The sequence below is a fragment of the Drosophila sulfurigaster genome, chromosome 2R (genome assembly GCF_023558435.1).
Source record: "Drosophila sulfurigaster albostrigata strain 15112-1811.04 chromosome 2R, ASM2355843v2, whole genome shotgun sequence".
NCBI classification, from domain to species: Eukaryota; Metazoa; Arthropoda; class Insecta; order Diptera; family Drosophilidae; genus Drosophila; species Drosophila sulfurigaster.
The window spans coordinates 29,700,849-29,726,580 of record NC_084882.1 but is presented as its reverse complement, the minus strand read 5'-3'; the positions used below and the strand labels follow the sequence as shown (position 1 = coordinate 29,726,580).

The 25,732-nt window shown below is 37.5% G+C and overlaps 6 protein-coding genes across 7 annotated transcripts; 2 read left to right on the top strand and 4 right to left on the bottom strand.

The window, feature by feature from the left end:
• Nucleotides 1–103: 103 nt before the first annotated feature.
• LOC133839648 (mitochondrial coenzyme A transporter SLC25A42) lies at nt 104–6,602 on the bottom strand. Of its 2 annotated transcripts, XM_062271283.1 has the most exons (6): nt 6,355–6,602; nt 3,793–4,027; nt 1,959–2,262; nt 1,618–1,883; nt 972–1,158; nt 104–901 (listed from the first exon to the last, which is right to left on the bottom strand). In XM_062271283.1, the coding sequence occupies exons 2-6, from the start codon at nt 4,019–4,021 to the stop codon at nt 748–750; spliced, it is 1,140 nt and encodes a 379-aa protein (XP_062127267.1). In that variant the 5' UTR covers nt 4,022–4,027; nt 6,355–6,602; the 3' UTR covers nt 104–747. The 2 variants fall into 2 exon arrangements, with proteins under 2 accessions (XP_062127267.1, XP_062127268.1); XM_062271284.1 differs by lacking the exons at nt 3,793–4,027; nt 6,355–6,602 and adding an exon at nt 2,609–2,750.
• Nucleotides 6,603–6,909: 307 nt separating this feature from the next.
• On the top strand, nt 6,910–8,402 carry LOC133839652 (uncharacterized). The gene is given in 3 exon segments (XM_062271288.1): nt 6,910–7,565; nt 7,567–7,863; nt 8,014–8,402. Coding segments are annotated over 3 exon segments (1,095 nt in total). The 5' UTR covers nt 6,910–7,097; the 3' UTR covers nt 8,344–8,402.
• Nucleotides 8,403–8,499: 97 nt separating this feature from the next.
• Nucleotides 8,500–8,937, bottom strand: LOC133839655 (uncharacterized). Its single transcript, XM_062271291.1, has 2 exons — nt 8,703–8,937; nt 8,500–8,627 (listed from the first exon to the last, which is right to left on the bottom strand). Exons 1-2 carry the CDS (start codon nt 8,856–8,858, stop codon nt 8,577–8,579), a joined length of 207 nt encoding a protein of 68 aa, XP_062127275.1. The 5' UTR covers nt 8,859–8,937; the 3' UTR covers nt 8,500–8,576.
• Nucleotides 8,938–9,663: 726 nt separating this feature from the next.
• LOC133839645 (fatty-acid amide hydrolase 2) lies at nt 9,664–21,903 on the top strand. Its single transcript, XM_062271279.1, has 5 exons — nt 9,664–9,802; nt 9,979–10,042; nt 15,110–15,290; nt 20,045–20,092; nt 20,157–21,903. Coding segments are annotated over exons 1-5 (1,671 nt in total). The 5' UTR covers nt 9,664–9,801; the 3' UTR covers nt 21,534–21,903.
• Nucleotides 10,613–12,197, bottom strand: LOC133838006 (succinate--hydroxymethylglutarate CoA-transferase). The gene has a single exon (XM_062268927.1). It carries the CDS (start codon nt 12,003–12,005, stop codon nt 10,680–10,682), a length of 1,326 nt encoding a protein of 441 aa, XP_062124911.1. The 5' UTR covers nt 12,006–12,197; the 3' UTR covers nt 10,613–10,679.
• Nucleotides 21,904–24,287: 2,384 nt separating the features above from the next.
• LOC133838545 (transcription factor A, mitochondrial) lies at nt 24,288–25,605 on the bottom strand. The gene is made up of 3 exons (XM_062269690.1): nt 25,345–25,605; nt 24,697–25,292; nt 24,288–24,635 (listed from the first exon to the last, which is right to left on the bottom strand). Exons 1-3 carry the CDS (start codon nt 25,456–25,458, stop codon nt 24,500–24,502), a joined length of 846 nt encoding a protein of 281 aa, XP_062125674.1. The 5' UTR covers nt 25,459–25,605; the 3' UTR covers nt 24,288–24,499.
• Nucleotides 25,606–25,732: the final 127 nt, after the last annotated feature.

Genomic DNA, 25,732 nt, shown 5'->3' with positions numbered 1-25,732 from the left:
TAAATACCAATAAGTGGTCACACACAACAAACATATTGTTGGGGGCTGCCATCTTCAAAGGATGAAGCATGAATTGGCGCACAATTTAAAAAATACACTTGAATTTTAAACAACATTGTAAATTTATTTTCACTAATAAAAAACACATTCATATATTCATAATAATTACGCTGCTGAACATAAGTAAATTCATGGCATTCATGTTTTTATACAGTATCCTCTCACAGGTGCTTTTGTCACAGCGAGCCCAAAAATTCAACATACGTTGGATATTAATTCTGACAAAAAGCTATGAAAAATTACACAATAATTTTTAGTAACTATAGAGTTTTATACATATAAAATATAGTAGTAGTTATTGTCAAAGTAGTGGTGTCATTGAGTACAAATTAAGCACCGAATTAAGCAGATAGCTGTTTACAATTTTGCGATTTTATGTAGACAATTTTATTGTTGTGTTATACTTTTCGCTTAGAGAGGAAACAATCAAATCATTTACATCGAATAACAAACGTAAGCTCTACTTTTCCACAAAATTAACAACTAAAAATATCAATGTAACAATGCCTGCGACAGCATGCACTATATAGTATATCCTTACAATTCTTTTTGCGCTCTCCAAAAAACATTCAACTTAAGAAAGCAGTGCGTTTTCTTTTCTCTTTTTTTGGTGTGGGTTTGGGAGTAAGTGTGTGTGTGGTGTGTGGGCCTGTATATGAGTATGTATGAATGCTGGGGGGCCAGTTGCTAGTTGTCGATCCGACCACGCTTCAAATGAGACAACTCTCTTAGCCAAGCCTTGATCAGATCGTATGTGGAGAAGCTAATTCCCACAGCAATGGGACCCTTAATCCAGTTCATGCTCAGACCCTTGTAGAAACCATTCTTGATGCCCTCCTCACTGTGCAAGAGAAAGTAGATTTAGTTTAAATTGTCTGCATAAATGTTTAAGATTTCTCTTTTATATTTACCGATATATTTTGACGAGCGTTTCAAGAATTGTAGGACAGCGATCTGTTGCCGCAGGATTGATTCGCATGGTCTGCATGCGTCGACGCACAATATCCAAAGGATAACTCGCGGTTTGTCCTGCTGCGCCAGCCGCAGCTCCGAATCCCAGCGAGATTAAAGCGTTTGGTTTGTTATTGCCAACAATTTCTGAAAGTATTTCAAAGCAATTTGTGAGTACAGACATAAATAAATGTCGATAGTTTCACATTTAAGATAGTTCTAAAGGTAAATTTTGATTGCTGTACAAATTTAACATAAGTGCATTGCATTTAAGTGCATATTTCGGATTATGGCAGCATCTAATATGAAAAATGTTTGACCAGCTGAACAAGAGTTTTGAAATATCGTTACTTTTAAAAAGATTGTTATACTTTTGTATACAAAACATTTTCATTATGAAACATTTCAGTTAAATGCAAATTCTGCTGTTAAGTTAAACCATTTGACAGCTTAGAACAAATGTAATACAAGCATTATAATGTTGATAATTGCATCTACATTTAAGTGCATATCACAGATAATTGCATTAATTGCACTTATTAATTCAATACAACTCATTGCAGTTAAGTGCACAGATCGGCATTTTACTGTAGATTGTATAACTACCGTGATATTCGCGCTTGAGCGTTTCGTAGGTGAAGAACGAGGTGCCCGCATAGGGAATGACACCCAATACTGTGGCCCAATAGCCACGAAAGAGTGTTCGAGGTCCCTCCTCCACCCAGATTTTGGCAAACACCTGTCGCAGCGTGCGATAACCCGTGTATCTATCCGTCACAGCCATCCGAGCACGCGCCAAATCCAACGGATACGTCAGCGACTGTGATGTAATGCCCGCCAACGAACCCGCCACAAATCGCCGTCCCTTTGTGCTGCACAAAATGAGAGTGACATAATATTATGTTAATATTGCGATTTGATGTTGGCATGCAATCTCGTCTACTCACTTGGTGCCATTTTGATCCACTTGAAGGATGCGTCGCCATTGCTCGTGCGATGTAAACTGAATGGCCGCATAGGGAACGATGCGTGCCATGGTCGCCGAGTTGCCACGCCACAGAGCGAGAACACCTTCATTGACGTAGGTCTGACGCAGATAGAGCAGCGATGCCCGAAATGAAAATGGCACATCTTTGCGTATTTGAAAATTGATTTTCGTTCGATCCAGCGGTGCAATTGTCGTCTTGGCCAACGCGCCAGCCGCTGCGCCAGATATCAGACTGATGATCACCTCGTCGAATTTGTTGTGCACTATCAAATAGTAAATGAGGAACACATTTGAGTCATGGAAGCTGGCATTCTGCAGAGCACCCTCCACATTAAAGCACAATCATTAATTAATTCTTTTATTAACATTTCTATGTTTGACATTTAAGGTTAGCTATCTAGTTCTCTATTACTTTTGCACCTGGCGTTTTTTTTGGGAAATTGCTTTCTCATTGTCCAATCTAATCTATAGCCTATGTTGTGTACAAATTTCAGCCCCCTAGCTCTTACCGTTTAAGCGGTAGGCTCATAATTTAATGAGTAAGTCGGTCAATCGAGCGAAATTGTTTTATTTTCGTAGAGATAAAGTTTATTAGGGTCTTTTACTTGCCTTTTCGCATTGCCAATTTGAAATACAGCTAAATTTGGTTAATTATTATAAACAACTAAGGATTTTATCAACACACTAAGCTATTTCACATCTGGGGCAATCTTTTTCATCAACAAAACATTGACTAAATCATTGACAAGAATATTATAGCTATAGCTACAGTGGATAAATATTTTTTATAAAAAAATATATTTAATACTCTATAAAATATGAAAAATATTTTTCACCAAAATAGTCAATGGAATATTTAAGTTTTCAAGAAAAGTGGAAAAGGTTCTAATAAGTTTTTATACTAGCTACCCATAGAAGAAGAATGGTAGTATAACTTTGTACCTTCAGGAAATGTATGTAACAGGCAGAAGAAGGCATCTCTGACTCTATATTGATCAACGTCAATAACCGAGACGATATAGCCATTTCAGTCTGTCCTATCTTATATTTCAGAGATCATGGTATGTTTTGAATGTAGTACTACATTAATATACCAAATGTAGCCTTTGGTATATTCCTATATTACTTTAGTATATTTTAAAATTAATACCGCACTGTTTTGCTTTTTTATCGCAATCGGGCATTTTCTGCTGCAGCTTTCTTATTATATACTGCGCTTTATTTATTTTTTATTTACCAATATCTTTATCTACCATATATTCTATTTCACACATAGAAAATATTTGTTTAATTTGCGATCACTCCTAAAATATACTTTTTATATCTTTCTCTACCATTTATTCTATTTCAAACATATAAAATATTTCTTGATTTGCGATCACTTCTAAAAAGTATTTCTTATATCTTTATCTACTATATTACTACATTACTATTATCTACTATATATACTATATATATTCAATTTCAATCATATAAAATATTTGCTTAACTTGCGATCACTCCTAAAAAGTCTTTCTTATATCTTTCTCTATCATTTATTCAATTTCAAACATTTAAAATATTTCTTGATTTGCGATCACTTCTAAAAAGTAATTCTTATATCTTTATCTACTATATTACTATTATCTACTATATATACTATATATATTCAATTTCAATCATATAAAATATTTAGTGATTTGCGATGACTCCTTAAAAGTATTTCTTATATCTTTATCTACCAAAACAGTCATATAAAATATTTACTTAATTTCCGATCGCTCCCTAAAAAGTATTTCTTGAAACTTGCTTACTTTTTGCAGGCTTTGCGCTTTGATTGTGACTGCCATCAGTGGCTGCGGTGGCATTTGCTGTGGTCTTCATCCTGCTGTGGCCATCCTCGTCCTCTGGCGATGGAGCTGTGTCTTCTGTGGTTGCCGCATTGTTGGCTGAGCCAGCGGCAGTTGAGCTGGATAATTGACTACCTGAAGTTGATGTTGTAATGGACATGGCAATGTTGGGCTTCTCTATAAGGCGGCTCATGGCAGACTAAACAAATAATAAAAGTATATAATAAATTATGGTATATGTATATTATATTCTCATAAGTAATTAAGACACATGCTGACGAGCCCAACATTGAGTTATCAATGTAGGTAAAAGTATTGCTCGCCCCCCTTGCTTATCAGCATTTTGGGGCGTGTCAGAAAAACAATAATAGCGATAAGTCGGGGTAGGGGACCGAAGAGCAGCAAGCGAACATCTCGTCTAGCAGTTTCGCAATTGTTTCATAATTGTAAGCAAAATAAATGAATATAATATATGTTTAATTTTTCAATTTCACACTTTTCTGGCAACACTCCAACGAAAATTCAAATTAAAAATTATATAATATAGCAAGTGCGGCAAAAAAAACATTTCCGATTTGAGGCATTCAGAGAACCTTAACTCTTTATTTACAATGCGCCCAGATAGGGAAATTGTACTTTGTTTGGACTCTTTGCGGTTTAGATTAAGATTTTTGATAAGTTGTGTGTATATTGACCATAGAACCCCCAATATAACTATGCGATTTCGTTTAGGCCTTGTTAGCACTTTTACGCCTTATGTACACAACATAGACAAGCCAAAATATAAACACAACTACACAACTATATCTATTACCATATCTGTATATAGACATAATGTATGTATGTATTCCATTAGAGGCAAATAGAAACCAGTTGCGGTTCAAACAACACGTAAACAGCGCTGCTTAATGCCAATAACAACAAATTATCATCGAAATAAATAAAATTAACTATAACAAGCTTTGAGGCCTATTGATTAAATCCAAGTAATATATTAATAGTTTATGTTTGCGAAAATAAAATGGTCTACTTAAGTGGAAAATTCCACAAAGAAATTTTTTGCATAATAACAATTCTGAGAAACATATTCTAGGCGCCTTCAACGCACCTGTCAGTTTATTTGGAAACTGTGCCAACTTCATATAGCGTATACCACACGTGGGCCCGTCTCAATTGACTTCCGCATATTGTGTAGAATTCTATGCGGTTTGTCAATTGATATCTACAAGGGAATAGTTTCAACCTTGAACAAGTTGAATGCTAGCTGAAGATTATAGCATTAACCATGATAAACAAATAAACTATCTGCGGTGATAAGATAACAGAGTCCAGCTGCCAAAGAGATATATGGAAGAGCAAAGTCTCAGTACGTCTAGAAAATGTTAATTACAAACAGCTCCGATAGAAATTCTAAGGTAACAGGCATGACAAAAAATTATTTTTGTTTATTTTTTTCACACACTTTGAATAGTTCTGAAGAAGTTTCTTATTATTTCATGATAATATGATAAAAGAAAGCTTTTTTCAGAATTTTATTTAAAATACATTTTTTAAAGAAAGCTTTATAATCGTTAATAATGATTTGTATAATATATCGAATAATAATATATTCTATTGTAATTTTCGTGCGTGCAATAAATCTATCGGCAAAGTGTCATCACTAGCATCAGCTGTTGAGAGCAAAGTAGAGCAAGTGCAATGTGAATGAATGCAAATCAATTACGCTCCACTGTCAACTGGATGCTGCAGCACGAATCGAACAGGGGAACAGGTAGGCAACCAGGAGGGGGAGGGGCAAGTGGGAGCGGAACCCATTGCATGCCGGCGAAACGAATGTAAACAAGTTCGTTAAGCGTTTGTTTGTTATTTTGCACTCAGTCAAGGTTGAATCTTATCCATAATTGTACGCACACAAACAGACACGCACACACACACATAAGCAGATGTTTATAGTGTATCACACACGCATACAAATCTATTCTAACACTTGCTTGCTTGATTAAGTGTGCCTATAAATAGATTCTCTCATGCGACTTTTTTATGGCAAATAATTCTGATTGGAATGGACTTTGCTCTTGACAGTATTTTGCCTGTTGTTAATATTCAGAATCTATGCAAATCAAGTGCAATTAAAATTCAACATATCTATATAGCATACTATATAAAAATAAGGCATATGGCGTTGTAGCTTTCCTTTGTTGTTTACGATTTCCGTGTGTTAAAAAAACAAAAAACAGAATACAATTCTGATTGGAAATAGGCCTGCCATACAACGGCAACAACAACAACAACCCGACGAACAGCTGTTGCTGCAATACTTTTTCTTCGTTTTGTCTTCGCTGTTGTTATGAAGTCTCTGAAAATAAGTCATCAACCCCTTCACCCATCCCCTATTCGGATAACTTTATTGCACTTCTTGCTTGCAATTGGATTTAACACGTTTTTTTGGGTCGCACGCACAATTATTATATAATTAGCCAAAAATCGACAACATTAAATTATGCTGCTAAGGCCACGATAACGCACCTTTTGTGTTTCTTTATTTTTTCCTTTTGTTAACACAGCAGATTCTAGCGTATTCCAATTGGCTCACGACGCAAAATACATATAAAAACAAATGTTGCAGCGCACGCACACGCTATCACTAGCAGTTGTTTGAAATTTTACGGACCTCGCGCATTTAGTTTGATTTATTTCACAAATCACAATTGTTATTATTTAATACATAATAAGAATTTAACGCGCGATTCTCCTCGTCTCTTCGACTGACTGACTGTGTTTGTTGACAAAAAAAAACCAAAAATAAATGAGCTTTTGTAAAGCTCTGTTTTGGTGTGACATAAGCTAAAATTCGAAAATATACGTTTTAATACCAAAGAAATATACCAAAATGCAGATATCGCGATAATCGTCAGCTGTGCTAATGTCCGCGTAATTTTTTAAACAGGCTGCAATTGCATAGTTTTTTTATAATTCACATCGCCATATATCAAGTTTTTATGTTCATTCGAAATTTCTCTTCTCTGTGATCAGAGTATTATTAATAAAATAACAATGAGCGAAAAATTGTAACAAATGCAGCAAGCCCGAGAAATGAGCAATCCAGGGCTGCAGCAACTGAGTGTTGCCACACAGTCGAAGAAGCCGCAGGCATTGCGCTCTGGCAACACGATGTTGCTGCAGCCAACTTCACGGCAGACGCACTTGGAGCAACAAAAACAGCATAGTATCCAACAAAAAAGAGAAGCCAAAATAAAAACGCAGCCAAGATGAATATGTCGAATTTGAACGACTTGCGATCTTATTCGCGACACTGGCTCACCGAGTTCATAGAGCAATACCAGGAGGAGGAGTGCTTGTGGCAGCCCAAGCATCATGACTACAGCAATCATGCGTCGCGAAACAAAGCATACGACAAACTGGTGGAAAAACTAAAAGAAGTCGAACCGAATCCAGATCGCGCCATGGTTGTGCGAAAGATAAATTCATTGAGATCGGCATTCCGACGCGAGTTCCGTAAATCGAGCAGCAAAAGTGACTACGAGACGCGTCTCTGGTACTACGACAAACTGTTGTTTATAGCAGACCACAAGCCAAAGCGCCATTCTAATGAATTGGCCGGCAAACCAAAACGTGAATTGCAATTGAATTTCGATGACGAAGACTCCATGGACTTTGAAGAGGAATCCCATCACACACCCCAATCCCAGCAACACATCGAGACAATTGTTCCAGCCCCCCAGCGATGAAGTTGAAGCCGAAGTGGCGCCCACCAGCAATGTTGTTGTCAGCAGTCAGGGCGCGACATTAAGCACCATCTCAGTGACGCCCGCCGATTGTGTGACATTGGTCAAGGACGAGTCCCATGCACATCAGCAAGCGCATCACGAGGATGCCAGCGAGGCACATCAACGTCTTGTGGCACAGGCGACGGCAGCTCAAACGTCGCTGGCAGCCGCCGCAGCAGGAGGCCATGCTGTCAAGGTGCTGGAGATCACATCACTGGACTCGAATTCGCAGCGCGAGATACAACAGGTGAGTAGAAAGATAAAGAGCAACTGGGATGCAACTGGTCGGTGTGTAAATGATTTGCTGTTAAGTATGTGCCTGAATTAAGAAAGTGATTATTTTAAGTAGCTAAGGCTTCATTTAGTGTCTTAACTTAAATCCATTTCCGTTTTTTAGGCCGTCAACTCACTGGAACACCATCAGCAGCAGCTGCAGCATCTGCATCACCAGGCCAATGGACATGCGCAGCCAGTGCCCACGATTCAAATAGGACGTGATCATTACCAGCCACTCTTCGGCAATGCCTCGACCACAGCATACACAACAGCAACGCCGACCACAACGCACCGCCATGAGGATGAATACGATGCGATCGGTGTGAATGTGGCGAGTAAATTGCGTTCGATCAATCACACGCAACGCATAATTGCCGAGAAGCTCATCAGTGATGTGCTCTTCAATGCTCAGCTGGATAATCTCACCGTCAACTCGTCATTAACGCAATAATTCTATATTTAAAATCATTTTAATTGTAATTTGTAATTGAATTTGTCACATGAGTGAAGTGTATTTTGTAATACATTAATTAATTAATTACTTCGTGTCGTCCGCGTTTATGTGTTAGTTTGTATCATAATAATGTTTAAACAAAAAGATTGTAGATTTAATTTACTGCATACACATTTAATGCAATAAATAGTTTTTAACTAGCAACTATAAAAACAAATTTTGATTTAGAATCATTTTTCGGCTTCATTTGTCGTCAGTCTTTTCCACACATATTTGGCCAACTGCAAAGACGATTTACCACTTTATATAAGCTGCACTTCTTTAGCAACAAATAGTTATTAACAAAAACAACTCACCGTGATTGGAGGCAAATCAATTTGTTCCTCGACTGTGACTAGTTTGCGATTGTCCTGTAATACTTTCCAGCCGTAGTGTATGCCAATTAAACTAGGTATCATCACTACTGCAACCAGATTGCGCGATAAAAACGATTGTTTCTTGGGTACCGGCATTTTTATGTAGAAGTAATGACAGAATCACAATGTGTTATTATTATTTAACAAAACAATAGCTTATCGATAAGAACATCATCGATGTGTGCTTATCGATAACATGCTTGTCTATAAACAGAATGACATGCTAGAAAATACCACAACTCAACAAAGCGCGAGTTGGCAGCACTTTTAAGTTCTCAAGGGGCGCCAGTTTTGAAATATACTTATATTATGCATTTATTAGAAGAAAATTATGAACAACCAACTGGTAATACGTTAGTCTAATCATATTTATGCAACATAGATTGTTTAGTAAGTTTGAATGTGGTTTCTTTTGCGGTTTTTACATATTTGCAGATGAAAACAAGTTATGCAAGCTTTGTCGTCACTATGTAAAATGATTAGTATTCATGTACATTGTTGTCGTACATTAACTCTCCTAATAACCCATAATTTTATTACCTACAATGTTATTTTAAGTTAAATGTCAACAGCTGCTGCTGCGATTAAACACCTTGTCTTGCATCTCACTTCTTTGTTATTGTGTTATTTTTGACCACTATCTCGCTCTTTTTCGGTGTTAATCATCCAACATGCGAATGTAAATATAGTGATTTTCATGGACAAAGTACAATGCAATCTTAAAGTTGGTTGACATTGTCCACTCTCCATTTCAGCGTAGGTGCTAGAGCAGGAGGCCATCTCAGAGGGCTTCTCGTTCTCTCTCTCTCAATGTGTCGTCAGTGGTCGCGTCTCAGCTGCGGATTGTGTGTGAACTTTGCACACAACGAAATCGAAGCCGGCAGAAAAAAGTTAGTTAGCGTCTGAGTTGCGAGTTAGTTTGGGAAGCACTTGCAACCCATCAACACCGATTAAGCGGTAAATCGTATTTTTTGTTAGATTATTTATGTGTCAATAAAACGACACCAATCGAATTGCAAGCACATCCTACTAAAAAAAAAGTGAGTTGAAAACGCTAGTTGCAAAGTCGGATTTTAAATTGCCGACTCCTTTCACATTCTTTGTTATTGTTTTGCCTCATTTCGATTCTCTCTCTCTTACTTTCCTTTTATGTTTCGTTTCGTATGCTCTGCGCTGCGTGTGGGTGCATGTGCATGTGAATGTGTGTGTATGGCAGTGACGAATTTGCTAAAATCGATATTCGGCCTTGAGCGCCTTAGTTGGGATATTCTCATCTGGCGGTAAGTTTGATTTGTATTCGAACGCTAGATGGCGTGTTTTTTTTTTTGCGCTGTCATCGCGCAGCGCAGATCGTGATAACAACAACGTTGAGTGGCGATCCTTTTGATTTTACTTTGAAGTTGGCGTGGGTGTAAGAGCGAGATGGCATGAAACAGTTGGCTGCATAACGTTTAGCGGATTGTTACGTAACGTAACCATTGTGACCCTTTTTTTGAATTTTTGTAAGTTAGTTATTTGTCAAATTACAAGACAATTATTCAAAGATCTTATTTCTCTATTTAATTCTATACAAAAATCAGAAATCCATGATCAGCTTGTGCTCATCAAAATTTATGTTGATTGATGTTGTTATGTTGATTTTTTATTGCAAAATCTAGACAATTTATATTAAATAGAAACACAATTTCAAATATATACATACATATGCAAATATACTACTTTTGTTATAGTTTATTAAGGCAATTGGCAAAATAAGTTTAGTTTATTAAGGCAATTTGGTTTTATTGTTCTGAGTCGAGATCACTTTTAACCATTTTCTAAGCAATTTCAAAAACCATTTACAAAGCCAATTAAAAAAAGATTCAACAGTTTACTTCATTATAATATATACAAACGATTTTCCATATATACTATATATTACTGAATAATGCCCTGTTCGCGTAGACTGGCGATTTTGTCAGCATCATAACCCAACAGTTTGCTCAGCACTTCATCCGTGTGCTCACCCAACATGGGAGGCGCAGTGCGTGCATCATTGCGAGCTTCACTGTAGACAACAGGTGGCCCAACCACCTTGACACTTTCGTCCTTGGCATGCGGCAATGTTTTGACCAGTCCAATAGCTTTGATATGCTCATCGTCGAACACTTCGCGAATGCTGTTCACAGGACCCACCACAAAGGATGCGCCATCAAAATGATTCATCCAATTTTTAGAAGTATCTTTTGATAGTATTTTCGATAGCAACTCGACAAGTTCGTCACGATTTTTCACACGATCCTTGTTCGTTTTGAATTTGTCATTCTGCGGCACTTCATCGATCTTGAGTCGCTGACAAAGCTCCACAAACTGAGCATCGCTGCCAGCGCCCACAGTTAAATAACCATCTACAGTCTTGAAGCTCTGATACGGCACAATACTGGAATGAGCTGTGCCCCAACGCTTTGCCTCGGTGCCCGCATTCAAATAGTTACTCCCCACATTGATCAACAGCGATGCACAAGTGGACAACAGATCGACATCGATCTTTTGACCCCGCTGAGTGCGTTGACGTTGCAGCAAAGCGGCCAAAATCGCTCCATGCGCATACAATCCGGTGGCTATATCGGTGACTGCCACGCCCACTTTGCTGGGCGGTCCATCGCGCTGTCCCGTGATGTGCAACAGTCCGCCCATGGACGAAGCGATCACATCGTAGCCCGGTCGCTTGGCATAAGGTCCCACCGAACCGTAGCCACTTATAGTGCAATAGATGAGCTGAGGATTCACCTGACGCACTTGCTCATAGCCCAGCTGATAGCGGTCTAAGGTGCCAGGCACATAGTTCTCCACAAGCACATCACAACGTTCGATCAGTTCGTGCATGATTTTCTGACCACGCTTCACGTCAATGCAAACGCTTTGCTTGTTGCGATTCTGAGCGAGAAAATAGGCAGCATCCCCACTGTGCTGGAGAAATGGCGGTCCCCATTTTCGTGCCTCGTCTCCGAAATGCGGACGCTCCACTTTGATCACCTCCGCACCCAAATCTCCCAACACCATGGTGCAATAAGGGCCGGCAACGATGCGGGTCAAATCCAATACGCGAATGCCCTTCAACGGATGTCGATCATCCACAGCTGTTGTCTCACGATTGCCGCTATCAAAATTTGTATTATTGCTGCTGCTGGCTGCTGCAAAGCTTCTTAAGCTTTGACGAGTGATCGACGCAGCCGTCGAGCATCGCAAACGCTGTATCCACATTGGCAAAGTATAGATATTGTATCTCAGAGTGCAAAGTATAGATATTTGAGTATCTTTAGTAGTTTGGATGTATTACTAGACTTTGCTTTAACTTGTATCTTTCGCTATTCACTGTCACTTTTGTTATTGTCGTCAAGATACTTTTGTATCTATGTTCGCTGCGTACGCACTATGGAAAGTTTTCCAGCTCACTAAACTGCTCAGATCCAAAAAAACAACACATCGTGAGCTTTCGCAGAACAACATTTGAGAGTGTAAACACACTCGCTCTCTGCTGCTCTTCGTCAAGTTTGTTTTGTTTTCTCTCTTTGCTGCGATAACAGCATACCATTGGCATTATAGTATTATTTATCGTTATCTTAGGCAGTAACTAAACTCGCTGAATTGCAGCTCTTAAAAGTGCTCTCTTAAATGCAACTCGAATGAAACGGAAAGTTCCTTGAGTGCAACTATTCACTCTATTTGCCATCACCTTGGTGTTTTCCCCGAGTCTCTGAGACTTGTTCCCAAAAAACAAAATAAAAACCTGCTCTTGTGTTTTTCCCCTCAAAAAATGCCTGAATTCTACGCCATTAAGTTGATCTTTTATTGCTTACATTTTTTTCTTGTATTCTTCTACATTAATCGCTCTTTCGTGTTGGTTACTTTAATATTTGACCATTAAGTTTCAGCACAGTGCTAAGTACATCTATCTAAATTGGAGGGACTTTAACTGCGCCTCATTAGTCGCTAATGCTGACGCAATTAAACAACCATTTTGAAGGCCATGGAAAAAGTGAAATAATGTAAACAAAAAACTGCCCAAATTGCAATTTAAATGTGCTTCAGTCAGGCTTCAATGCTTTCCATCATCCGTTTGCCCATCAAAATCTATTAGCTTTTTGCTTTGTTTATACGCGGATTATCAGCTATCAGCAGATACTGTCAAACAGTTTATATGGGTTGGGGAACGTCATATTCATATTTCTGGATTTGTTTTTGTTTACTTCACACTGTACTCAAATGTGTCGAGTGTGCTTTGAAGTTGTGGGAAATGGAAAATTAATGTCAGACTGATAATAATTATGTAAATAATTATTTTAATCAGAAAAAAAGATAAACAATTTTAAATTATTTCGGTATCATTTCAGTATTTTTATAGTATTTGTTAAAAGTTCTTGAGTATGTATTATTACAAAATTGTTTCAATTTTTTTAATATTTTAAATTTTAGAGTATTAGACTAAATAATAATAATCAATCAATAATAATTCAATTATATTTTACTTTTACAATTATGTAAATAATTATTTTCATCAGGATATAGATTTTTTGTTTATCCGGAAAAAATCGTACCATAATTTGCAATTATTTTTAGTATTTTAGTATTGATTTAGTATTTTTTATAGTATTTTTATATTTATATATTTAAATGTCACTTAAGTTTTAACCCAAAAATATATATATATATTTTAAATTTTAGAGTAAAAACTGAATAATAATAATAATAATCAAATTCAGTTTTATCCTAAAGTTCTTCGGAATATTTATACAACTTTTTTAAGAAATATACTTGAAGCATTATTATTATTTAATACTTTTCTTATATCTTGAACTTTCTACGATTATTTCAAGAACTTTTTTAAGAACTATTGCTATAATATTTGAAAATCATATAAATTTCTTATTTCTTGAATTTTTAAAGAATATTTTCATAAACTTTAAAGAACTAATACTGAAATATCTAAAAATCATATCATTTCGTAAATGATAATATAAGTCTTCTCTTATTTCTTGAAGTTTTTAGGAGTTTATATCAAATAAACTACATAAGGAAATACTGTTGAATATAAAAGGAAGTGTATTATCTAAAAGAGCTTAAAGAGAATCAATAACTCAAGGGTCTCTTAGTTATTTCTAGGTATTGTTTTCTTTTCCATTGATACGTTAAAGTCAATATTTAAATGCACGCTGACGATGCATTTCTCAAATGCGAGATGATCGCATTCATTCATACGCATGAAAATATCGGCTAACGTCATAGCAATTAGCTATCATAAACAATATTTCCAACTTTTGTAATGATTAATGTAATTCACAATGCTGTAATTGATGTAATAGAGCGAGTCATAAGGAGCAATCAGCTAATTACAAGCAAAATATGTAGTTCACGTGTAAAAGTAATTGCTATTAAGTCATTAATCGAATTTAATTACAACTACAAAGATTTATGACCTGAAAGAAACATTTCCTTAGAACTTTTATGGGGACTTACAACTGTACTTTAAGAGCAAATGCGTGTGCTCTTTGCTTCACACTCTCTCTCTCTTGTAAAGAGAGCGCAGCTTTAAGCTGAACCGGTTCGAGCTTTTGAGCTTCGCCGTGAGCTGCGAGCGGCGCTTTAAATGCTCTGCGAAGCTTTGAGCGCTCAGTTATTTACAAAGTGTTTGTCTTCGACTGCGGTTCGTTCGTTGTCTCATCTCGTTTCTCGTTTTCGTCTCCGTTTTGTGTCGCGTTGCAACAACAACAAGCATAACAACAACAAATGCTGTGATAAGCCGCATGTTTTATTAGTGTGTTGTTACAAAAATGAAAGCCAGTGAAACGTTACGCATGCGCTTGCAGCGAATTCAAATTCGCCTACAACAGCCAATTCGCTGCGATAACTACTAGCAAGAAAGTCTTTGCCACGCTTTTCGCTATTAGCCAACTGACCAAAATTAAAAGTAAAAAGAAAAAATATTGAAAAATATTTAAAGAGGAAAAAAAGTATTAAGACATCGCCGTCGCATTACGAGTTCGTGTGCTTCAAGTGAATTGTGCAAGCGTCGCTGCCGCAGTCGACGTCGCTCTGCTGGCGTCGCAATTGCAGTCCGTGCCGAGCCGAGCAGGCCACAGCTGCACAATATTGCACAATCCTGTCGCTTAGTTGGCCAACCTGTTCGCCACACAGCCACAGCCAACCAACCAACCAACCAACAACAACAACAACAGCGATCGAACGCGCTTCAGCCACTTTAGTATCTGTATCTGACGGATACGAAAAGATCTTTGCATCATTTAATTATTTTGCTCTCTGCTCGTCCAAGTAAAAATCGCCAAAATTGCTGTGCTACTGTGTTCCAGGATCCTGGGGTACATCATGCGTCGCTTCTTGCGTTCGGCCATGATTGTCTTCAGCTGGTTTGTGGTGCCCTACAGCCGCTACACCAACATCAAGGTGATGCGCCGCAAGCTGCCCCCCATTCGCAGCCATCTGCTCGAGATACCTGCCGTCGATCTGGCCAAGCTGATTCGCACCAAAAAGGTAAGCTACACAAACTATTACCAACTTTTTAGCCTGGCCAACTTACCACGCCACTCAAAATTGGTAACTTGCGCAAAAAAAATTGTAAAAAAACAACTTAAACTGAAATAAACTTCAATCGAACGCACCTCAAAAAATTGGTGCTGGCGAAATCTTGCAAAATCAACGACAGATAGATAGATAGCTGGATATAGATAGATAGTCAGCTTTACAGTTAGGCGACGAGAAGGAGGGGACAGTCCACTTAATGCACGCGCCAAGTGAAACAGCGAAAGACAACAAAGGCCACTCAGTGCGGTTGCCACATCTATTAGATACATTGTGGCAAAGTTGAGGCAATCAGTCTCCGACAGCCGACCGGCCAAGTCAACGCCCATTAACGGGTCGCAAGCTCAGGTGTTAACCTTTGCCACAACAAGATTTTACATACCCAACATAAGATTTCCCCCCCCTCAAAAAACAAAATGTTGTATAAAAACTATTTCAATTAGGCAACAACTTATGATTAACAGCAGACCATTATACCCTGTACTTTATTCAATTAAAAATCATAATAAAATGCTAATGAGACACGCTTAGCAGAATCGAGTGAAGTAATAATAACACTTTTGTTTATTGCTGTTAATAATAATTGAGCGTTTGTAATTTAATGTGTTCATTACTTCGAAATTGTTAATTTAATAAAACAAACAAAAAATTGCCAAGAGCTTACTTTTAAATGAGAGAGCTGTTACTATAATTATAATCAAATTATAAACTTTTTTGATTAGATTTAAATCCAAGTATTTCTTATACTTTTTGGGAATTCTTGTACCGCTTAGGTTATTATCTTGATACCAAATCAGTAACCAGTGATAAATAATTAGAATCATATTACAAGTTTTTGTTATAGTCACAAATTTGATTAAAATTCAAATACACATTATACACAGAGTAGAGGTGACTCTCTGAAACTTCTAGGTACTACCGCTGAGTCTATTATTTGTTAGCAAGTATTCAATCATTGGTAAATAACTATAACCATATTCATATGGTTTATATAGGTAAAATGTTTAGTAACAATGAAAAACGTATACCATTCATATTCGCAAAATTGTTGTTGATTATTCAACCTTCTAGGTACTACCGCTTAGGCTGTAATTTGATATCAACTATTCAGTCAGTACTAAAAAAAAATCATATTTAAAGGGTATATGTAGCTAAAATATTTGGAACAATTCAAATACAAATTCAATTCAACACAAAATTGTTGCGAATTATTCAACCTTCTAGGTACTACCTCTGTAATTTGATAACAACTATTTAGTGAGTGTTAAATAATTATAATCATTTTCAAAGCTTATACATACCTACAATATTTATAGCAATGCAAATAGATATACAATTCCTATTTGCATAATTGTTTGCGAAATATTCTAGGTACTACCTTTTGAGCTGTAAGGATAAAAGAAAGATAAAAAGATAACGATTAATGAAAATTTTAGGAATATTACAATTTGTAGTGCTTAAAAAACTTCACATTAGCGATGCCCAAATTTGCATTATTTGATTATTATGATTTGTATATTTATTTATTATTTGAGCTTGAGCGTATGTCAGCTCATAATTTTCAAGTAAAACAAAGCATTTTATTATGTATTCAGTTTTGTTTGGTTTCCAAATCAGCCTGTCGCATAAGTTGCAGAAATTCCAGTCCGAGCAGTTGACAATTCGCAAAATGGTTAGCCAATCTCCAGAGAGTTGCCGAGTTGTCTAGTTGACTACCATATCAATGGCTGATCTCGGCTACTTCAGCTGTGAGACACATGTGACATGAATCCCCTGACTCAACTCTCGAAGAGTGAAATACTTGAGTGTACGAATGCTTGTGCTTAATTGCAATCGCCTGGTTATGCTCATAATTGTCTACTATATATCTATCTAGTATGTACACACCACAACACACCACATATAAGGTCGTCGTTACTTGACAGACCTTATCGAAAGACACACACACACACACACCCCCTCGATGAGACTTTATGTTGTAGTGTATGTTATTTTGTGTGTGTTTTAATCGCAATTGTTTATTAGTCTGTGTGGCGGGTTTTGTTTATTTTTAACAGCACGTTCATTGCGTCTTTAAAACATATTTTATTTTAATTATTATTTTGTGTTTAGTTTTTGTTTTCTTGCTCGCTTTTTCTGTAGTCTCATTGTCAGTGATTGCCTCACTTTGTTTGCGCAAATAGATTTGTTAATATCAAACTAGTTGAGCTCCTCCTTTTTTGTGGCATGCGTGCTTCATCATCTCGAACTCATGCGATGGGGTCATTGTTTCAGCAATTAATTAATAATTACAGTTTAGTCTGGGATTCGTATCAACCTAATGAATAGGGGACAAAAGTAATAGATGCATTTGAGATTCTGTTTTGACTAACATATATAATCAAAGCTGTTTGCACGTTTTTTCGCATTATGTTCTGAGCTAATCTATCGTTTTAATCAATCTTTGACAGATTTAATTTAATTAGCTAATAGTTCACATGTTCTTTTATCAATGCAGCTTACACAACACCCACTCAATGTGCTTTAAGCTGAGCCTAAGCAAAGTGCATTTCAATACTTATGTACTCTTCAATACTAATGCAAAATTTTACCAATACATGCTTCGGCTGTGAAATTTAATGAGCCTGCAAAGTACTTAAACTTTTGTGAAAGTTATGCTAGACTTTAACTAAAATTTGTTTCGGAATTTGTCGCTTCAAAGACTGCGACTACAATTGCGAACTTTTTCTAGGGTATCCATAAGTTATGCACTAATAACTTTTACTACTTATTACTATTTTGCATAGCAACTCGAATACAATTTCTTTGCATGCGATGCGGTTGCATAAATATCTGTTCCACAATTTTAGTTTTTTCCAGGGTATCGCTGTAAACATATGTATTTCATTTTATGGCACACTCATTCAATGAATTGGGTTTGCTTTTGGGTCACTGATTTAACCATTGTTCAACATTGTCTTGCAGCAATGTGCATGTTGTACACACACACACACACACACCTTTATGTTTTCGGTTTATGCAGCATGTGCTTGAGTCTTTAATTTTTGTTGTATTTTTTTTGGGTTTATCAGTATCTGCTTTAGGCACTACAAATTTCATCTGCCTTCCCCTCTGTCCGCCGCTGCAGTCACAACTTGGATTCGAGTTTGTGTTGCTTCTGATTTATTATTACACTGGAAGTCATTGAAAAAGTCAAGTAGCCTTAAATTTAATTATATATGCATGTGTATGAACGTGTTATTACAACTATCTGAGTGTGTGTGTGTGTGCAGCAAGAGTTGAAGCAGCAAATGTAACTCAATGTAACTTCAATTTACAGGCATTGGAATTTTAGTATGCAACTCAAATATGTTCAGCTCAATTCAAATCAGTTTAAGTTCACATATTTTTACTAGGTTGCCAGGCAATATTCTAAATGTTTAATGGAATTGATAAGCTGAAAACTAATTAACACATTTTTTAATAGATTAGGTTTTCATGTTCAACATAATATATAAATAAGTATACAAAAAAAATATATACCAATGGAAAACCCTGCTGACCTTTCCGCTGCAGTTTCCTACTGACAGGAATTTGTTAGTTTACATTAATTTTATTTGAAATTCTTGTCAGTTTATTGCAATAATTTAAATTTTTGCTATTAACTATTCTCTTGTTCATTCAAGCATTTTTTTGTTTTAGATTAGGCTCTGAATTTAAGATCACTGGAAAACCCTGCTGACCTTTCCGCTGCGTTTTCCTGTACAAACCTATTTATAACTTTATGTACATTTATTTGAAAGTCTTTTCACTTTATTGTAACAATTTCTATATTCGCTGAAACTATTCATTTGTTGACTCAATCTTTTTTTAATTAGACTAGGATCAAAATTTGAATCCTTTGGAAAACCCTGCTGACCTTTCCGCTGATTTTCGTGCACAAACAAATTTATCTCCTTTAACTTCTTCATCATATCACTTTGTAAACATTTGCTACATTTTATATTATTTCTATAACTATTGGTTTGTTCATGCGAAAATTTTTTTATTAAGCGAGGCTCTGAGTTTAAGTTCACTGGAAAACCCTGCTGACCTTTCCGCTGCATTTTCCTGCACAAACAATTTTATCACTTTACACAAGTTTTATTTGCAATTCTTTTCACTTTGTAAACATTTGCAACAATTTATTTTATTGCTACAACCATTCGCTTGTTTATACAAATTGCCGCTAAGCTGCAATTACAAATTAGCGCCAACTATTAAGCTAGCTATAACTGTCGCTGGCCTTAAGCTAATTATGATACATTCGTATTTGATTATACAACTTGCATTTAATTAAAGTGCATAAGTAAGCAAGTAAACTTTTTTGCATCAGCTAAACACTTTTTAATCCTTGACGAATAGTTTCTAACTTTAAATTCTATTTAATTACTCTTTTTATGTACATTCATTTTGAGAGACATTTAGTTTTAAATAGGTTCGCAAGTAGCAATTGTAGAATGCAAAGATTACTCATACGCCATGTAGCCAATTGCCAATGGTGCATGAATGTGAATTTTTATTGATTTTAATTTAACGTAAATTGCTTTTGTATTGTCGCTTGGTTCTCACAACCAATTAAACGACAAGAGTGGAACAATGAAGAGGGAGATAGAAATCGTGAAAGCTTGAAGCCAATGCGGAAATGATCAAACGAAATGTTTTTTGTTGTTTTTTTTTGCTTGCAGATTAAAAGCGAAGAAGTGGTCGAGGCCTATATCGAGCGATGTCGACAGGTAATTAATCGATTAATCAATTCTCTTTAAAATTTCGGATTTTAATTCGAAGTAAATTTAACAGGTAAATCCGCTGATCAATGCCATTGTGCAGGATCGCTTCGAGGAGGCGCTAGAAGAGGCACGCGAGATAGATCGAGTGATTGCCATGGGCATCAACAGTGTCGAGTCCATGGAGGAGCTGACACCTTTGCTTGGGATTCCCGTCACCGTAAAGGAAAGCATTGCGGTGAAGGGATTAACTAATCAAGCGGGTCGCGTGTTCAAGACTCCGCAGATAGCCAAGTCCGATGCTCCCGTGGTGGAGCAGATCAAACGTTGTGGCGGCATCATTCTGCTGGTGTCCAACACACCGGAGTTGTGTCTGTTGTGGGAGACGTACAACAATGTGACGGGTCAGACCAAGAATCCCTACGACTTGAAGCGCACTCCGGGCGGATCTTCGGGAGGCGAAGCTGCGCTCCTGGCCAGCGGCGCCTCGCTGTTGGGACTCACCTCTGACATTGGCGGGTCGTCGCGTTTGCCGGCAATGTTCAGCGGGATTTGGGGCCACAAACCCACACCGTATGCGGTCTCGTTTCGTGGTCACCATCCGACCAGCGACTTTGCCAAGTGGGGTGACTTTTTCACCATTGCACCGATGACACGCTATGCCAAGGATTTGCCTTTGTTGCTCAAGTGCATGAGTGATCCGACGGGACCGAAGCTAACACTCGACAAGGAGATCAGTGCACATGGCATACGCTTCTTTTTCATGGACAACGATGGACCGTCGGGCATGATGCGTCCTCTCAGTCGGGATTTGCATGCGGCCATCAATCGAGTGGCGAGTGATTTCAATGCGAAGCGTGTGAATATCCGTAAAATGAAATGGTCATTGGACATCTCGATGTCAGCCATGTTGACCATGAAGAACATCGAGACCATCTATCACAAGTCCGAGGAGGGCGAGCAACCCAAGACCGTGTGCAAGGAGACGGTGAAGTATTTCTTCGGATGCTCCGACAGCATATTGCCATCGGTGATCTTTGGCCACTTGCAGAACTTTATGAAAATTATTCCGAATTCGAGGCACAAGCATTTGGCCAGCATCATTGAGGCGCTCAAGACTGAATTCAAAGAGCTGCTGGGCAATGATGGTGTCTTCTTGTATCCCACATTTCCGAATACCGCCCATCAGCATTATCAGATCTATCACAAGCTATTGGAGCCCATGTACATGGCCATCTTCAATACGCTCGGTTTGCCCGTCACCAATTGCATGATCGGTCTCGATCGTCGCAATCTGCCCATGGGCATTCAAGTAGTCGCCAATCCTGGACAGGATCATCTCTGTCTTGCGGTGGCCAGGGAGATGGAACGTCGCTACGGAGGTTGGGTGCGTCCTCCATCGGAGGATAGCCACAGTTATGGTCAGGCGAATAGCTCGAAGCGAGGCTAATTCGCTTTTATTTTGCGTGATTCTTTTTTGTTAGCGAATTGCATCCACATTAAGCATACAAACATACACAACAACGTACTTGACTTGGCCAAAATGAAGTAACCGCCAAAAATACGAGACCATAAAACACGAAATGAAATAAAAATAATTTTTTAAGTGTTTTCATTTTTTGGGCTTACTTTAGGCGGCCCTTTGATCATTCTTGTTTTTATTTGAATTATGTATATTTTTTTATTTTTCATTTTATTTTCATGAACATTACGAAAATCCACATCACATTGCGCAAGTTGAGAAATTTCATCCACGAGTATTAAATTATTTTCTTTTTCATGTTGTCGAAAATTATCAAAAAAAAAAACAAAATCAAAAATATATTTTTGTATGTAAATAATTTTTGTAGCGCTCTTAAGTCTTAGGTTTAAAATGCCGGTTAGTTAATAATTGATACTAAATATATTATATTATATTTGTATATTTCTCTCAATTCGATAGTTGATATTTTTGCATCGAACCAAATTGTTGAATAAATAAAACAAAAAACAGAAAAACGGAAAAAAATGTTAATACCCAAAAATGTATTTTATTGTTGAATTTCTCGAAGAACTTTGGTTGCGCAAAACTTCAACAGGTTTAGCCTCCAGTTTAGGCCAAATGTTGGCAGAGGGAGGAGGGGAACTAGGCAATGTTATGGGCTAATAATGAATATAATAAGCTGCAGCGAAAACGACGACGATGACGACAATAAAAAACAACAACAACAACTGGCTAATAAGCAGCTACCAAAACGCTGCAATACGAGAAATACAAAAAAACGGTTCCACTTGGCTGCTGTTCTTCCTCTTCTCCCTCCGCAGAGAACATTAAGAGAGGCTTTAGACAAGACATTTGTACGTAAGTATCTGAGAGATACTTTTGTATCTCTGTCTGTACGTGCAACCAAGGCAAATCGCTGCTGGGATCTTAATCGTGCCCCAATGCTGCCCCGACTGTTGACTCTCGACGTTGTTTGCGTTGTTTCCATTTTGTTGTCATTTCATGCCGAATCGTTTATACACATTTTTATTGACCTGGCTAAAAGCAAGCACAAGCCGCAGTCGCAGTAGCAGCCGCTTCTAGTCGTAGTTAGATAGCTAGATATTTCGACTGTTTATATTTGTGTGGCGCGTATTTTGCGAGTAGCTCAAGGTTTTGCCAATATGGCTTTCGCAATGTTGCGCTGCCGGCAGCGAGAACGTGTTATTTTGGCCAAATATTTCGGAGGTACATTTAATTCTAGCCCAACAGCGAAACGGCGAAAAAAGAATGTGGCGGCCAAACTCAAACTCTCAGCTCTGGCCATGCACAACATTGTAGAAACTACTTGTGTCTATGTTTTTGACCATTTCAATTAGTTGGAAGTCGCTCACGCACAGTTCTTAGCCAGTTTCCCACACAGGTAGCAAAGAAAAATCATGACTATAAGCCACATATTTTCAACTACCTGTTGACACAACTCTCACTGGAATGCCTTGAAGAGGCAGAGAGAGAGAGGGAGAGCAACAGCTTCAGCTTGCAGAGAGCGTAACAGTAACAGTAACAAAAATAATGCTGAGCGTAACAAATTGAATGCTCATTGAGCAGTGCTTTAAAATTAAACTGTTATCAATGCCAATGCGGCAAAAGAGTACGAGAGGGAGAGAGAGAGAGAGAGCAAGAGCTGACCACTGGAATTGGACATTCCAGTCAAGAGCATTCCAGTCATTAAACATGGCTGTCAAGCCTATCCCAATGCTGGCAGCTCGACTCTTCGTTCATTTCGATATTAACTTCATCAGCAAGCGGTTGTGCTTGACTCGCATCTCACATCTGATAGATACATATATACATAGATACATTTTAAGTTAGACTGTACTATAAAAATGGAAAACTGATATTCTGTGCATTTGAGGTGACAAATTGAATCGCATATTTGTTTACCGTGATCTACACAGATAGATTAAAACTGTGTCGATTACCGTGTTAAATCAACTAAGAACCAAGTGTGATCTTAACCCCGTAAGACTCAGACACGTGTTGCTTTATGTTTGAAGCAAACGTTTTATGTACTTGGCCAATGCCACGTGTTGGCCAAGTGCCTTTTAGTTATAGCGATTAGATTAGCTTAAGCAAGGCTACGTCTCTTTCATAACTTATATTATATTTTAAGTCTTTTTAATCAGTTTTTTATATGGCATAAGTTTGAATTTATATTCGATTGCTAACAGCAAAAAAAAACCTTCCATTTGTTGGTGGAATATCTTTAAGTTATAATGATTTCTTTAATTTATGGCAATTATTATAGCACATGTAAAGTTCAATTGATTTTATAACATTTTTCATAGAGTTTTCTAGCTCATTTTATTTTTTTGTATCTGTAAGATATTTTTATGTTCTCTCTTTGCTCAAGTATCTGTAAGATCTTATTTATTAGTTTAAACAGCAGATTTTAAACTTGATAATTTAAATTCAATTCAATTTATGGCAATTCTATAACATTTTTCTTAATGATTTGTATGATATTTAATGATTCGATCGCATTTTTAATTTTTACTTTTAAGCATCTGTAAAACATTCTTATGATTTCTTTTTCCTCTGAAAAGATTCTTTATAATCAGTATGAATGTTTTTTAGTTGAAGAAATCTACATAAACATTTATCTATTGACCAATTCTTCAAGTTATTAATATTGTTTTAGGGCAATCTGAAAACGTTTCCCTTAATACAAACAGTGTGTACTCAATTCAAAAATAATTAAATATGCTTTATATTTAATACGTTTGGCTGCCGCTATTTACACGCTTCAGGTTTTACAAGATTTTGTTGCAAAGCTGCAAAAACTTATTCTATGCATGGAACTTAACAAATTAAGCATTTCCAAAAAAATAATGAAAATAACCGGAAAACAAAATTTGTGTATGTGAAAAGTTGAAAGAGAGTTAAGATGCATTTCAGACTAGCTTCTCTTTGGGCGGCTGATGAGACTTGCGGGCCTTGGGCTCTGGGGGATCAATGAGATTGCCATGACGCACCACATCGATGTGACCCAAGCGAATCATTTTCTCCTCCCAAATTGAAATGGCTTTTCTGTAACAAGAGCAAAACATGTGAGAATCTATTTATAGTGTAGTTGGCTATTTATAAGTACTTGTAGTGATCGAGTTCCTTGCGGGATTCCTGCATGTAGACAGCTTTCTCTTCGTCGGATAGACGTGACCATTTGGCCGTGGCCTTTTGATGCCACTCCCGATACGTTTGCTGTGCTGTTTGCGGGGTATTCAAGCGTTCGCTGGCCACAAAGCGCAGAAAAGCTGAAGCGGGTTTCTTGGGACGTCCCAGCTCTTTGACACGCTTGCGCAACTGTTTGCGTTCTTTGGCATCGCTGATGTCCTGCTTCATCTGTTTGAGTTCGGCACGTTGTTCGTCGGTAATCTTGGCATCGTATTTGGCGCGTTGTTCCACGTAGCTTTCCTGATCTTTTTTGTACTCGGCCTGCAGGCGTTCCTTGAGCTTGGCATCGACATCGACCCAGCGACGCGACAACTCCTGCACAATCTGTACGGTGCTGATGTTGGGGTCTTTGGCCGCCAGCTTGGGACGCATTTCCCGCATGAAACGAAAGTATGGTGTGAGTGGCTTCTTGGGCCGTGGCGGCAATCCAACTTGCTCCTCCAGCGACTTGGAGCGTTGCACTGCACTGTTGCTTATGCTGGCGGAGGCGGTGGCGGAGGGGGGCGGCCAAGGGTCTGCTTTTGTTGGATATGGAGATGGGCGAAGGTGTGACATTGTTGTTGATTTTGTGAGTTGTGATATTTTCGGTGTCTGCATTTTTGGCTACAACTTGCCTGACTTTACTGATCAGCGACCCGAAGATGGAGCCTCGCGACAGCAGCGTCGTTGTGTAGATCATTTTCCGTTCTGTTTTTGGTTATTCCTTGCTTTTGCTTGCAGGTGTTTTTACAGCTTGTAATGTGCTTCGAATAACTTGTTGAATTAACAATATTGAAATGATTTACGTAAAAAATGCGGCTTTTTGTAAGTAGAGATGGACAAACAACGATGACATAATCGATATATCGATAGTTTGAACAACGATAATATTATAAATTACTTTTTTTATAATAAGATTATTATTTAATATGAATTTAGATTAATTAACTTTTCTGGATGTTAATATAACTTCA

What these genes read in the sequence shown, in the direction of transcription:
- LOC133838006 (XM_062268927.1), bottom strand. Translation starts at nt 12,005, where the DNA reads ATGTGGATACAGCGTTTGCGATGCTCGACGGCTGCGTCGATCACTCGT.
- LOC133838545 (XM_062269690.1), bottom strand. Translation starts at nt 25,458, where the DNA reads ATGATCTACACAACGACGCTGCTGTCGCGAGGCTCCATCTTCGGGTCG. An exon ending in AAAATATCACAACTCACAAA is followed by an intron (nt 25,293 to 25,344) that starts ATCAACAACAAT and finishes ACAAAAGCAGAC; the next exon opens with CCTTGGCCGCCCCCCTCCGC. An exon ending in AAGGAACTCGATCACTACAA is followed by an intron (nt 24,636 to 24,696) that starts GTACTTATAAAT and finishes CTCTTGTTACAG; the next exon opens with AAAAGCCATTTCAATTTGGG.
- LOC133839655 (XM_062271291.1), bottom strand. Translation starts at nt 8,858, where the DNA reads ATGCCGGTACCCAAGAAACAATCGTTTTTATCGCGCAATCTGGTTGCA. An exon ending in TTGATTTGCCTCCAATCACG is followed by an intron (nt 8,628 to 8,702) that starts GTGAGTTGTTTT and finishes TCGTCTTTGCAG; the next exon opens with TTGGCCAAATATGTGTGGAA.
- LOC133839648 (XM_062271283.1), bottom strand. Translation starts at nt 4,021, where the DNA reads ATGAGCCGCCTTATAGAGAAGCCCAACATTGCCATGTCCATTACAACA. An exon ending in GTGGATCAAAATGGCACCAA is followed by an intron (nt 1,884 to 1,958) that starts GTGAGTAGACGA and finishes CATTTTGTGCAG; the next exon opens with CACAAAGGGACGGCGATTTG. An exon ending in GCTCAAGCGCGAATATCACG is followed by an intron (nt 1,159 to 1,617) that starts GTAGTTATACAA and finishes AAATACTTTCAG; the next exon opens with AAATTGTTGGCAATAACAAA.
- LOC133839645 (XM_062271279.1), top strand. An exon ending in TGGGATATTCTCATCTGGCG is followed by an intron (nt 10,043 to 15,109) that starts GTAAGTTTGATT and finishes ACTGTGTTCCAG; the next exon opens with GATCCTGGGGTACATCATGC. An exon ending in ATATCGAGCGATGTCGACAG is followed by an intron (nt 20,093 to 20,156) that starts GTAATTAATCGA and finishes TAAATTTAACAG; the next exon opens with GTAAATCCGCTGATCAATGC.